The sequence below is a fragment of the Marmota marmota genome, unplaced genomic scaffold (assembly GCF_001458135.2).
Source record: "Marmota marmota marmota unplaced genomic scaffold, marMar, whole genome shotgun sequence".
In the NCBI taxonomy this organism is placed as follows: domain Eukaryota; kingdom Metazoa; phylum Chordata; class Mammalia; order Rodentia; family Sciuridae; genus Marmota; species Marmota marmota.
The window spans coordinates 5978591-5992340 of record NW_025999962.1 but is presented as its reverse complement, the minus strand read 5'-3'; the positions used below and the strand labels follow the sequence as shown (position 1 = coordinate 5992340).

Here is a 13750-nt window from a genome sequence, read left to right as displayed (position 1 = left end):
GCCCTGCCCTCCACCTGCCCTGCCCTCCACCTGTCCTGCCCTCCGCTGTTCACTCCTTCCCCGCCTTAGCTCGGGCTTCCTCCTATGTGGTCTCGGCTCCACCTTGTTCTCTTCAGCTATTTGAGGCCCCTGTGAGGGCTGGACCAACTGGCGGAAGTTCCAGCCAGTGGACAGGGTTGGCTCAATCGCCGGGCTCCTGGTTCCCTTAATGCCTACCCACATTTGCACTGAAAAAAAAAATTTTTTTTCCACTGGGAAACCCAAGAAGAGTGGGGGATCAATTTGCCTACAAATTCATAGGAAGGGAATTCCTATCTTGGGGTGCAGTGGGGAGTAAATCAGCTATTCTCAAATTTTTTGATCTTAGGATAGCCTTACAATTTTAAAACTTGTTGAAGACCCCAAAGAATTTTCATTTATATTGATAGTTACTGTATTTAAAATGAAAACAAAATTTAAAGATATGCATTCATTTAAAGTAACACTAAATTTATGTATTAAGGCAAGTAATTTTTGTATTCAACCTTTTTGAGTGTACAGGTCTGTGGCATAAGTAATTGTATTTTATTTTTTATATATATTTATTTTCAGTACTGGAGCTTGAACCCAAGGGTGTCTAACACTGAGCTATCCGCCCCCCCCCCAGCCCTGTTAATTTTTATTTTTAAGACAGGGCCTCACTAAGTTGTTGAGGCTTGTCCATTTGTGATCCTCTTGCCTCAGCCTCCTGAGTTGCTGGTATTATAGGCGTGTGCCACTACACCTGACTGCATATATAATTTTTAAAAATATGTACATATATATTTTTAGTTGTTGATGGACCTTTATTTTATTCATTTATTCATATGCAGTGCTGAGAATCAAACCCAGTGCCTCACACATGCTAGGCAAGCCCTCTACCACTAAGCCACAACCCAGCACTGCATAAGTAATTTTTTTTTTTTTTGAGAGAGAGAGAGAATTTTTTTTTAATATTTATTTTTCAGTTTTGGGCGGACACAACATCTTTGTATGTGGTGCTGAGGATCGAACCCAGGCCGCTTGAGCCACATCCCCAGCCCTGCATAAGTAATTTAAAAAATAAAAACTATTTTGGCTGGTGGCCATCCACTCTTAGAACAAACCAAACTAGCTCATAACCCTGATTTCACTAAGGGCAGGATTTCTGAGGCTGCAGTTTTTGGACAGTGAATCAGAGATAAATAAGACTGTGCAGTAGGGGAGAAGATAAAACAATACTTTATGGAAAATATAGAAGAATGGACATGTTTGTTGTCAAGTACAGTGTAAGGTAGGGAGGGATGCCACTGGAAATGCTTCTTAGAGGAGGAAACTTTCAATTAGGCTTAAATAGATGGGTGAAGTTTGGAGATGGGAGACTTATCTCAGGAGGTAGGTAGCTATATTGTGTTAGAAGGGACATTGAAGAAGTTGAGATTAGGAGAGCCAGGTTGAGATTACTACTTTGAAGAGTTTGTATCTGAGGTAAGGAGCTTGAACTTAAATCTGTCAGTGAAGGGGAGTTATTAAGACTGTGTTTTGAGTAGCACATTTAGATCATTAGCTTAATCTGTTATGTAGGATGAGTTGGTAAAGCAAAAATAGGAGACTTAAAAGCATAGGTTAGAGGCAATGAGATATTCCTTCTCCACCTTTTATTGAGTTAGTTTGTTTATGTATTTCTTTATGTTTTGTAGTACTGAGGATTGACTCCAAGGCCTTGCACATGTTAGGCAAGCATTCTGCCACTGAGCTCTATTGTTGGCCCTTTTTATTTTATTTTGAGACAGAGTCTGGTTAAGTTGCCAAGCCTGGACTTGAACTTGCAATCCTCTTGCCCTAGCCTCCTGGAGTGTTTGGGCTCACTGACACATATTACTGCTTGTGGATTTGGGGATTGAACCCAGGACCTCATGCATCCCCAGCCCACAAAATGTACTTTTTTCTTAACTTCAGCTCTCACCAATTGAAGGAGTAATGTAGTCCATTGTACCATGTTCCTGTCCTATCCTTAGGATTCATTTTTTTTTTTTTTTTTTGTGGTGCTGGGGATCGAACCCAGGGCCTTGTGCGTGCGAGGGAAGCACTCTAACAAATGAGATATATCCCCAGCCCCATCTCTTTTTTTTGACCTAACTATTTAGCATTTTGCATAGCTGCTACTCAGTTACCTGTACAGGGAAGGGACTTGAGGGTAAGAAGTTATGCCTACATTGAATGGAAGGATGTTCTTTTCTGTACCTAGCTCTGGAAGCTTATGAATGATCCCTGAGCAAGAACTGGTGAAGATTTAGTTTTGAGTCCTTGGGAAAGTCTAAGTCTTTGTTTTGTCATCTCTGAAATGGTGATAATATTTTTTTTTCTTGCTTCATTAACCTGTTAGGCTTAAATGAGTTGGTGGACAAAAGAATGATTTGTGAAGAGTAAAGTGCTATGTAAATACAGGATAAGAATCTCAGCTTGCATATAATTCAATGTATGAACACATGAATTCCCTAATTGAAACAATGCTCTTGCTCCCTGTAGGGAGTATGGATCTCGTTGTAGTTTAGATGACCACTCTAATACCATCTTGTAATTGTACTTGGGAATTCCAGTTGGGTTCAGAATGACTGAGATTTGATTGCTGTTGAATGTTTTTCTCTATTTGCTCAAAGTTGGTGCGCAAGAAGTATGTGTTATCCTGCTTTCGAGATGCCCTTGTGAGGCATGCCTCCCTGGTCACACAGCTGGTGGCTCAGGATCAGAGAGTCTGCATTCACTTCATAAATATCCTTTTTGGTGAGATTAAAAGGAAACTTAGCATGACTTTTGTGTGGATAGCATGTGTATTTATTTTTGGGGATCTTGGGGAATGATCTTGGGATAATGACTTAGACTTTTTGTATTGTAACAGTTTATTAGCCCATTGTTTTGTCATAATGATGGAGATATGGCCCCCTTTCAAAGATAGGTGATACAGCTATCTTTTATGGTAATTAGCCTTACTAGATCTAAAAGGTTAGTAAAAATGTGAAGATGAGTATGGGAAATACATAATTCTTCAAAGAGTGCAGTCTAGATTTTTCACAGGATCAGAAGGCTTGGAATGGAATTGGCTGCCCTTGATGTGACTGATCAAGTTAATTCACTTCTCTTGTGCCTTACAAACATGTTTCTCCTGTGCCTGAAGGAACACATGCTTCTTCATGTGTAAAATGAAACAGATTAAATTGTACCTGAGGTCTCATCTTTTAATATGATTTTGATTTCCAGTGGAATGAATCATTTTTGGGAAGAGGGCATTCAATTTGTATTGGGTGCTTCTCTATGTTAGAAGCTTTTCAGCCTTTTCACTGCCAAGGCAATATTTAAGGAAGATAGGATGATCCTCAAGGCTCAGGGAGGTCATAAACAAATGGCAGAGCTGGAATTTTACCCTAGATCTGTCACAGACTCTAGAGCACACAGTTTTTCTGCTGTGCCACATTAACAGTTCTCATCTTTTTAAAGCTAGAGTAGGTCATTGAAATTCTAAGTGTTTGATGTTAAGGGTAGAATTTAACTGGGACATTGCTTAAGGTTGCTAGTTTCAGAATCCGCAGCATAGCTTTGTGGGTTTGTTTCTCTTAAAAGAGAACCATTAACCACTCTTTTATTACTTCCCTCTGCACCAAGGACTGTTATGCAATGTAGAAGATGGGAATGTAACAGACCTCTGTATTGAAGGTAAGGTGAAACTGCATTGAAATCTGGGAGTATTAACTTGAATTGTAGCTTCATTACTTGTGAAATTGCCCAGTTAGAGACAGATAAGGAGAACTCAATTAGTTGTTAATCATTAAAATTCTACATTTCTTTATTGGGCATCTACTCTGTGCTAGATACTATATCAGGCTAGGGATATATAGATGGATAAGATGTGGTCTCTGCCTGCTAAGAGTTTACAATTTGGAGAAGAGATTGATTGGTAAATAACTAGTTGGTTAGTGCTATTATAAAGACACGGTACTAAACTTTTTTTGTTTGTTTTTGCCATGTTGGGGATTGAATCTGTGGCCTTGTATGTGCTAGGCAAATATTCTACCATGCTTGAGCTACATCCCCAGCCTAACTCTTTTTATTTTTATATTTTCACATTGGTTTATTGAAATTTGTGTGCACACAGATGGTGATTATAGCTGAGGAAGTGCATATATAAAGGGGCCCATAGAGAAAGAAGTCAAGAGCATTGGGTGGGTGGAGTCTTATAAAGAGAGAACTATACTGTTTAGGATCCAGGAACCATACCAGTTATTGATTTCTTTGGTGGGGGGTACTGGGGATTGAACTCAGGGACACTCAACCACTAAGCCACATCTCCAGCCCTATTTTGTATTTTATTTAGAGACAGGGTCTCACTGAGTTGCTTAGTGCCTTGCTCTTGCTGAGGCTGGCTTTGAACTCGTGATCCTCCTGCTTCAGCCTCCTGAGATGCTGGTATTATAGTCATGTGCCACTGTGACAAGCCTATACCAGTTATTTTTTATTTTTATGTGGTGCTGAGGATCGAACCCAGTGCCTCACACTTGCTAGGCAAGCACTCTACCACTGAGTCACAACCCCATACCAGTTATTTTTAAAAATGTTTTTTTAGTTGTAGATGGACACAATGCCTTTGTTTATTTTTTTAATGTTGTGTAAGACAAATGCTCCATTACTGAGCTACAACCTCAGCCCCCCCATACCAGTTATTTTAACAGGGGGAAAATACTTCAAAGAATTTTTGAATTGTTAAATAGATAACTGAAGAGGCAAAAATAAAACAAGTTTTTATAGATTTAGCAATTACAGAAAGTTGCTTCTACCTCTGAGGCTGGGAAAGCAAAGAGAAGAGACTAAAAAGTTAAAACTCAGAAGTATGGAGGAGGGGTCCCATATATGAAACTCAGGGGATGCTACTTGGATGTTGCTGGGTCTTTGAGTTTGGAGGAAGGATCCCATGGGCCTGGGACCCAGCCCTCGGAGGGGGGCCACTCACCAGTTAAAAGGGATATATCTGGGGGAAGAGGGTTGAAATGAAGGTGGTTCTGGAAAAACTACAGACTGTATTCAGCTGTTGTTATGGGAAGGCAGCCATATTGCCTGAATAAAGAAGTGTTAGGCCAATACTCATAGGACTAGGAAGCAAACAGTAAACAAACAGTAAAGCCAGATGAAACAAAGAGGAAGGAGTAGGTCCCTTCTTCCTACAAGTTGCCATCTCTTTCTGTTGCCTGTTGGCAGAACTTAATGGGGGCCAGCTAGCAAAGAAATGTGGTTTGCAGAGTTTCAACCCCAGTATCCCAAAGAGAAGTATAGAAGGATGGTATCATAGCTTGGATCTGGAATGTCCCCCAAAAGCTCATATGTTGAAGACTTAGTCCCAGCTGGTGATACCATTGGGAGGTAGTAGAAATTTTAGGAGATGGGGCCTAATTGAAGGAAGGAGGTCATTGGGGGCATGTCCTCAAAGGGTTTATGTTGTGCCTTCCTCTTTTCTCTCTTTGTTTCCCTCTGTTTCCTGGCTGACATGGGATAAGCAGCTTTTCTCTGCCATTGATTTCCACCATGATGTGCTGTCTCACCACAGGCCCAGAAACAATGGAGCCAAGTGACTATGGATTGAAATCTGATTTTTTTTTTTTTGATGGTGCTGGGCATTAAACCCATGACCTCACACACATGTCAAGAAAATGCTCTACCACTGAGCCCCATCCCCAGCTCTGGATTGAAATCTCTGAAACCATGAACCAAATAAATAAATCTTACCTTTTTTTAAGTTGATTTTATCAGGTCTTTTGTCATAGCAATTAGCCCTCCCTGTGTTTTCTAGATCAATTACTCCAGGTTCTAGAATGATCCCTTCTTTCTATTGGCATAAGGAGCTCAAAATGTCCAGATGATAGTTATGACTTCTAATTTAATGAAACTATTGTGTGTTCTCTCATGGAAGCATCTTTCCCTTAGGAACTAAGAACTTTAAACTAACATAATTCAAAGTTGTGGAATAGGATAGGTTGTGAGCTGAATTGAATTACCCTAAAATTCATGTGTTAAAGCCCTAACTCCCATAATGTGAATGTACCTCAGAATGTGAGTGTATTGGGAGATAGGTTAGGGCTGGGGTTGTGGCTCAGCGGTAGAGCGCTCGCCTAGTGTGTACGAGGCCCTGGGTTCAATCCTCATCACCACATATAAATAAAATAAAGATATTGTGTCCAACTAAAAAATAAATATTAAAAAAAAAGAAGTGATAGGTTAAAATGAGGCCATTAGGGTGGGCCCTAGTCCAATCTGACTAGTGATCTTATAAGAAGAGGATGTTTGAAAATACAAAGACACAAGGGGTACACATGCACAAAGAAAAGTCATGTGAGGACACAGTGAGAAGGCAGGCATTAGCAAGCCAAGGAGAGTGGCTTCAGAAGTAACCAGATCTGCTGATAAATTGATCTTGGGTGCCTCCAGAACTGTGAGAAAATAAGCTTATATAGTTTAAGCTACCCCATCTGTGGTGTTTTATATGGCATATGGAAGTCCTAAAAGCAAATCTGATATAAAAATTCTGCAACAAGTTATTAAGTGTTATAGTAAGAGGAGTGATCTCACTTCACCCATTGATTCCCTGCCCCAAGTGTTCTGCTATGGGAAAGACAGCACCTTATGTTAATCACTGATTCAAGGAATATATTTCATGTAAGATAGAAACCAATCTTTTCAGGTATCTTCCAAGTAATGCCATAGCTTTCTTCAGAGCCCTTCCACGTTCTGTTAGGCTAGCTGGTTCCGTTGACAGAATATGGGACAAGAGTATGAGTACCTTGCTGCACTGCTCTTACTGTGAAGTGAGTTCCTTGACCAAAGTGATATTGTGTGGAACACTGTAACAGTGAACAAGATATTCCAGGTAAAGTTATAAGTTTACAAATGTGTTGCTGGAAGAAGTATTATGGCTTGAGAAGGCAAACTCATATTCAGAATACATGTCTATTCCAGTGAGGACAAATCTGTGCCCCTCCATGATGGAAGGGCTATAGTATAATCCATCTGACACCACGTGACTGGCTGATCTCCTCACGTGGTGAATGGTCCCTTATTGGGGGCTTAATATAGATCTCTGCCGAAGGCCATTTAGGCATACCATGGTAGCAGTAATCAATTCTGCCTTGATGAGAGGAAATTCATGTTGTTGAGACTACATAGCTTTCAATTATGCTACCATAGCCATTTGGTACTTGGATTTATACTTCATGAATGAATTGTGAGGTAGCTAGGGAAACAGGAGGACTGACATCCATCTCCTTTGCCAGTTTGTCCACCTGATTGTTCAGAACCTCCTCTGTAGTACTTGCTGGGCATGGCAGTGCATGCTTATAATACAAGTGACATGGGAAGCTGAGGCAGGAGAATAGTAAGCTCAATGCCAGCCCAGGCAATTAGTGGGACCCTAAGGACTGGAGATGTGAATCGGTGGTTAAGTGCCCCTGGGCTCAATCCCCAGTACTAAGAAAACAAAATGTCTTTTGTAGTAGAAATTCCTTAGGGAGTATTCACATAGGACATATATGTCTTCATATTTTGTCCCCACTCTGAAAGGTCCATCTTCTTTTTCAGACCTCATTGCCACCAATTCTGTCTTCCCCAAGTCCATGACCAGCCAGCCAAACAACAGCTGCCCATTAATCAATGTGGTCTGTATGTACTTCCGACCATCTCAGTCCAGACAACATATGAACCACTTGAAATTCTGACCATTGGGTGGAGGTTACCCTTAATTTTCTTTCAGGGATACACTTGAATAGGGTTATAATCTTGCTGCCATCAGCTTCTTGTTGGTCCATAATTAGACCTTAAGAACTTTACTGAGGTGGCAGGCACTAGAGGGAGATGCAAGGGTGGACCGAGAAGAACTTGCTATTTCCTCATGATTCCTGTTTGCTTCCTGCTCATTTTCTGTTTCTTGGAGTATTACCTAGAAAGCTTCTTCTTTTTTTTTTTTTTAATATTTATTGTTTAGTTATTGGCAGACACAACATCTTCGTTTGTATGTGGTGCTGAGGATCAAACCCGGGCCGCACACATGCCAGTCGAGCGCGCTACCGGTTGAGCCACATCCCCAGCCCGAAAGCTGCTTCTTTATCTAGCAGTGACAGAAACTTCCCATATCAGCTGCTACATCTTGTTAGCAGCTTTTCAGCCTTGAGGATCCAGTCTCCACTCCACTTCTCTAAGACACTAGCAGAAACACCATACAGAAAAGTAGATTTGAAGCTGAGAAATAATAATAATTAGCATTTTTTTTTTTAGTATATAAAGGAGCAGGCTCTGAGGAAGGGAAGAATAGAGGTAATACAAAGTATTACTTTTTAACTCTGGCTTCATAAGAGACTTACCTGCTGGGCATGGTGGCACACACACCTGTAATTCCAGCAGCTCAGGAGGCTGAGACAGGAGGATTGTGAGTTCAAAACCAGCCTTAGCAACTTAGCAGGGCCCTAGGCAACTCAGTGAGACTCTGTCTCAAAATAAAAAGGGCTGGGTTTGTGGCTCAGTGGTTAAGTGCCCCTGGGTTCAATCCCTGGTACCAAAAACAAACAAATACATCAATAAATAAAACATAAAGAGACTTACCTGGATAACTTTAGAAATATACATCAATTTTTATATGAGAAAACATTTTTTTTTCTTTTGGTACTGGGGTTGAATCCAGGGACTCTTAACCACAGAGCCACATCCCCAGCTCTTTATATTTTAAATTTTGAGATAGGGTCTCATTAAGTTGATTAGGACCTCACTAAGTTGTTGAGGCTGGCCTCAAACCTGTAATCCTCCTGCCTAAGCCTCCCAAGTCACTAGCAAAAAAATATTTTTATATTTATTTTTTAGTTATAGTTAGACACAATACCTTTATTTTATATATTTATTTTTTATGTGATGCTGAGGATCGAACCCAGGCCCTCACATGTGCTAGGCAAGTGCTCTACCACTAAGCTACAACCCCAGCCCTAGCAAAAGCATTTATAAACTATTAATATGCATTATATAAATATACAAGTATATTATAAAATATTTAAATATATATTCAAGTATATGTCTGTAGTTCTTCATGTTTAAAATGTAAAGATGTGGGGCTGGGGCTGTGGCATAGTGATAGAGCACTTGTTTTACACATGTGAGGAGGCCCTGGGTTTGATCCTTAGCATCACATAAAAATAATAAATGAATAAATAAAGATATAAAAATAGAGTCTAAAAATATGCTTCTATAACTTTGACCAAAACTAAAATCTAAAGAAAAAGATTTTTTTTTAAAAAAATATAAAGATGCTTGGGCTTTTTTCTTAGAGATTCTAATTTAATTGGTTTGGGCTGGGACCTGGACATTAGTGTATATACTTAAAAGCTTCCTAGGTGATTCTAATGTGCAGCCTGAGTTGAGAACCACTCATATAAAACAACGAAGGAGCCTGAAATCCTTTAGTTTGCATGTACACTCATAATTTAATGGCAGAGACAGAAAAGACACTTAAACCAAGCATGTCACTGCCCTACACTGACTTTGACCCGAAGAGTTGTGAGGTGAATTATGAGCTGGGGGTGTGTTCTGCTCAGTGTTGCTGTCATGTCTCCTCAGTTCTTATCCAGCTTGTGACACAGCTGAAGCAGGAGCAGACTGTCCATTGCCTACTAGATGAGTGCCACAGAGAGGTCAGTATACTGCTGTGGGTTCTTTTTTTGGTACTGGGGATTGAACCTAGGGGCACTTAACCACTGAGCCACATCCCCAGCCCTTTTTATTCTTTATTTTGAGACAGGGTCTTGTTAAATTGCTTAGGGCCTTGCTGAGTTGCTGAGGCTGTCTTTGAACTTGCCATCCTTCTGCCTCAGCCTCTGAGCTGCTGGGATTACAGGTGTGAGTCACTGTACCCAGCAAGTTGTGGGTTCTTGAGGCCCCTCAGAACCTCCAACTTCTGTTAGAGCTGATCCAATCCCTTTTTTAAAAAAAAAAATATTTTTTTAGTTTTAGTGGACATAGTATCTTATTTAATTTTTATGTGGTGCCGAGGATCGAACCCAGTGCCCCCTGCATGCTAGGTGAGCGCTGTACCACTGAGCTACAGCCCCAGCCCCCAATCCCTTTTTGAATAGGTGGGGAGATTGAAATCCAAAAAGGAAAAGGGACTCTTGAAGTCACTGAGTTGGTGGAAGAAAGAGCCACAGCTAGGATTTGGGGCTTTTCATTCTGTTCCAACACTCTTTGCAGCTTTCAAGGTATTCCTCTCCCTTCAGTCTGCCAAGTGCTATTTCCATGAGATGAAGTCCCATCTTTCTGGCTCAGTCATCCCATGACCCATTCTTTGTATCTTTCTAAATACAATACAGATTTCCTTGATGTATTAATCAAGGAAATATGTTCACTATTTTGGTTTAGTATTTTTATTTGGCTTTGAATTGTGTACATTGCTTTGTACGGAAGGCATTTGCTTTTATCAGCTTCTAAGGTAAGAATTAAGTGGACATGCTTTCTTCAACATAATAAAAGAATAAATAGCAAATTTTTTATTATGTTTAAGATGAGGAATAATATTAGAGTCACTTTTTAATTTATTTTTTAATGGACACGATACCTTTGTTTTATTTATTTATTTTTTTTGTGGTGCTGAGAATTGAATCCAATGCCTCACACATGCTAGGCAAGCTCTACCACTGAGCCACAACCCCAGCCCGAGTCACTTTTTTTTTATTTTGTAAAATATAAATGTTCATCTTAACACAATCAATAACAAAGCATTAACTATAAATTTTATTTAAATTATTGTAATTACTTTGTGATTAATAATAAATCAGATTAAATTCATAGTTGCTTAGATTGGTACTTATCATCATGAATATAGCATTTAACATTTATAGAGCACTTTCTATATACTAGGCACAGTTAGATGATTTATTCTTTTATTTATTTATTTTTGGTACTGATGATTTAACATCCCCAATACTTTTTAATTTTTATTTTAAGACAGGATTTTGCTAAGTTGCCGAGGCTGGCCTTGAACTTTTGATCCTCCTATTGGAGTTCACTGGGATTACATTTGTGTGCTACCACACTCAGGTGTTAGGTGCTTTATATGCACAAACTTATCTATTTCCACCAACAACCCAATGAAGGTGGTGCTATTTGTTATTTCCTAATAGAGGAGTTAGGAGTCTTGCCCAAAGTGGTATAACTAGTCAGTAGGAGAGGTGAAATATTTACTGTTGACTCCCACTATAAAGCATTAAGCATTATGTCTGGCACATAGATTGCTCAATATTAGTAGCTATAGTAATGCTGATGATAATTTTATTATTTTATTTCTGCACTGAGCAGTTTTGTCTTTATGACATTTCCACCTTTCACCCTTGTTTCTGGTTCTATAGGAGGAAATATTTCCTAATTTTTAAAATATTTAAAAAAAATTTTTAAATATATATTTTTTAAATGTTTATTTTTTAGTTTTAGGTGGACACAATATCTTCACTCTATTTTTATGTGGTGCTGAGGATTGAACCCAGTGCCTCACGCACGCCAGGCGAGTGCGCTACCACTTGAGCCACATCCCGAGCCCAAAAATTTTTTTTGTGGTTGATGGACATTTATTTATTTATATATTTATTTATTTATTATGCTGCTATTTGAACCCAGTGCCTCACTAATGCTAGGCAAGCTCTACCACTCTACTACTCTACTTACAGCTATAACTCCATCCCAATATTTTCTAATTTTTATTCAGTTTAACGAGTACTGAGCTAGATATGTACTAAGGACTCTGAGAGGAATTTGAGTCAGTGTCTTTCCTCTGGGAGTTTCCAGTTTAATGAGATGGATACTTTGTTTTAAAAAGCCAATTGTAATGAGAGACGTACATAATACAGGCATTGGGGTGGGTAGGGCAAGATCTGATTTTGTGGGCAGTCTATCCTGATTCTAACTGACAGCGGAGTATGTTCACTTTCTGTAGCTGTGTAGCATGCCCTCCATGCAAGGCAGCCCGGCCACCCTGACTCTTCTTGGCAAGTTGGTGGATACCATCCCTGCCTTGGCAGACAAGCTTGTAATGGAGCATGGTGAGTGACCTATGGGGAAGATCCATCCCTACCCTTTGCCTGCTTTGGTCATACTGCCAATCTGGGTGGCCCATTCACTGTATTCATCTGGAAAGTCATTACTCTCCTTCTCTAGCCTTTAGTATCCACATCTGCAAAATGTGCTCCAAGTTGGACAGTTTGAAAGAGGTCAATTTTTAAAATCTGGTCTTGGGCAAGTATATTCATTCTTTTAACATAAACTGATACTTACTATATCCTTCCTTTTGAGTGGAAGTAGGAATGAATTCTGGAATATAGAAGCACTTCTTTTTCATAATTGAAATGAAAGTAAATATCTTATGGAGGATCTATCCCAGGAAAGATTGCTTAACTTGGTTAAACTTTGCTTTCTATTTTCTTTTCTTTTTGGTTTTCTCTTGATGAAGCACCCAGAAAGTATTTATTGTGTGTGTGTTGGGGGCGGGGCGGTTATAGGGAATTGCCTCATTGGGAATAAGAGTTTAGAGTTTCAGGTGGCAGTTGATAGGGATGGTATCCAGGGATTGATTTCTCCCTGCTCTTTGATTGTTTTCTGGACAGGTGGCCTGATGGAGCATCTGCTGAGAGGCTTGGTATACCCCAATGAAGGGGTTCAAGCTTCTGTCTGTTACTTGTATGGGAAGCTCTACTCCTCACCCATGGCTGCTGAGATGCTTTCAGGCCATTTCCGGGAGAAGCTGTGTCCTCTCTTTCTTTCTACCCTGGAAGGTGCCCAGACTAAGGAGCTCCAGATCAACTGCTTGGGTGAGACATGGAGTTGGAGAAAAAAGAACAAGTTTCTGAGGTTTTGCTTGAGGACTTGAGATATTGGATGCTCTAGTGGTGGGGAAATTTGCTGTTATGCAAAAGGTAGAATCCAGGAGTTTGGAGATCAGATGCATAGACTGTGAAAAATGCCTAGAGTCAAGTCAGTGTGGCTTCTTAAGAATGTTGCCTTTGGGAGAAAAAGAGGAAGGAAAGTAGGACAACAGTTTTTCTGCTTTGGGTCTTTACTGCCTATTCTCGTGCATCCTATACTTTCTGCTAAGTTAATCTTAAGACTCTACAGCTTATATCCACTATACATTCACTTTCCTAGCCAGAAAAATTTTCCATGGTCCTATTTTGACTCCAAGGTAGAGTCTAGGTTTCTCTTCTTCTTCTTCAAGGCTCTTTAGGAGCCTCAGTACCAACTTCCATCCTCTTGTTCTATTATTTACTTACATAAATACAAAAGAACTACAAGATGCTTCTGAGAAGGAAACTTCCGTATTTTATTCCATTCTAATTTTTGATGCTGGGGATTGAACTCAGGGTTTTGTACATGCTAAGCTTGTGTTCTACCACTGAGCTACAACACTAACCCCAGTTTTCATATTTTTTTTTTAATTTTTTATTGTGGGTTGTTCAAAACATTACAAATTTCTTGACATATCATATTCGACACTTTGATTCAAGTGGGTTATGAACTCCCACCTTCACCCCATACACAGATTGCAGAATCACATCAGTTACACATCCATTGATTTACAAATTGCCATACTAGTGTCTGTTGTGCTCCGCTGCCTTTCCCATCCTCCACCCTCCCCCCTCCCCAAAACAACTCACCACTCCTCCTCTCTCCTCCTCTCCTCCTCTCTCCTCTC

The 13750-nt window shown here is 39.8% G+C and overlaps 1 protein-coding gene across 8 annotated transcripts in view; it reads left to right on the top strand.

The window, feature by feature from the left end:
- Nucleotides 1-13750, top strand: part of Mei1 (meiotic double-stranded break formation protein 1) — a 77094-nt gene that overhangs the window by 214 nt on the left and 63130 nt on the right. For 4 of the 8 annotated variants that reach the window (XM_048803070.1, XM_048803069.1, XM_015501852.2 and 1 more), the window contains exons 2-6: nucleotides 2658-2781; nucleotides 3658-3708; nucleotides 9634-9707; nucleotides 11999-12104; nucleotides 12666-12869. In XM_048803070.1, the coding sequence (XP_048659027.1) occupies nucleotides 2658-2781; nucleotides 3658-3708; nucleotides 9634-9707; nucleotides 11999-12104; nucleotides 12666-12869 (559 nt within the window). The other 4 variants (XM_048803071.1, XM_048803072.1, XM_048803073.1 and 1 more) reach the window with 4 other exon arrangements.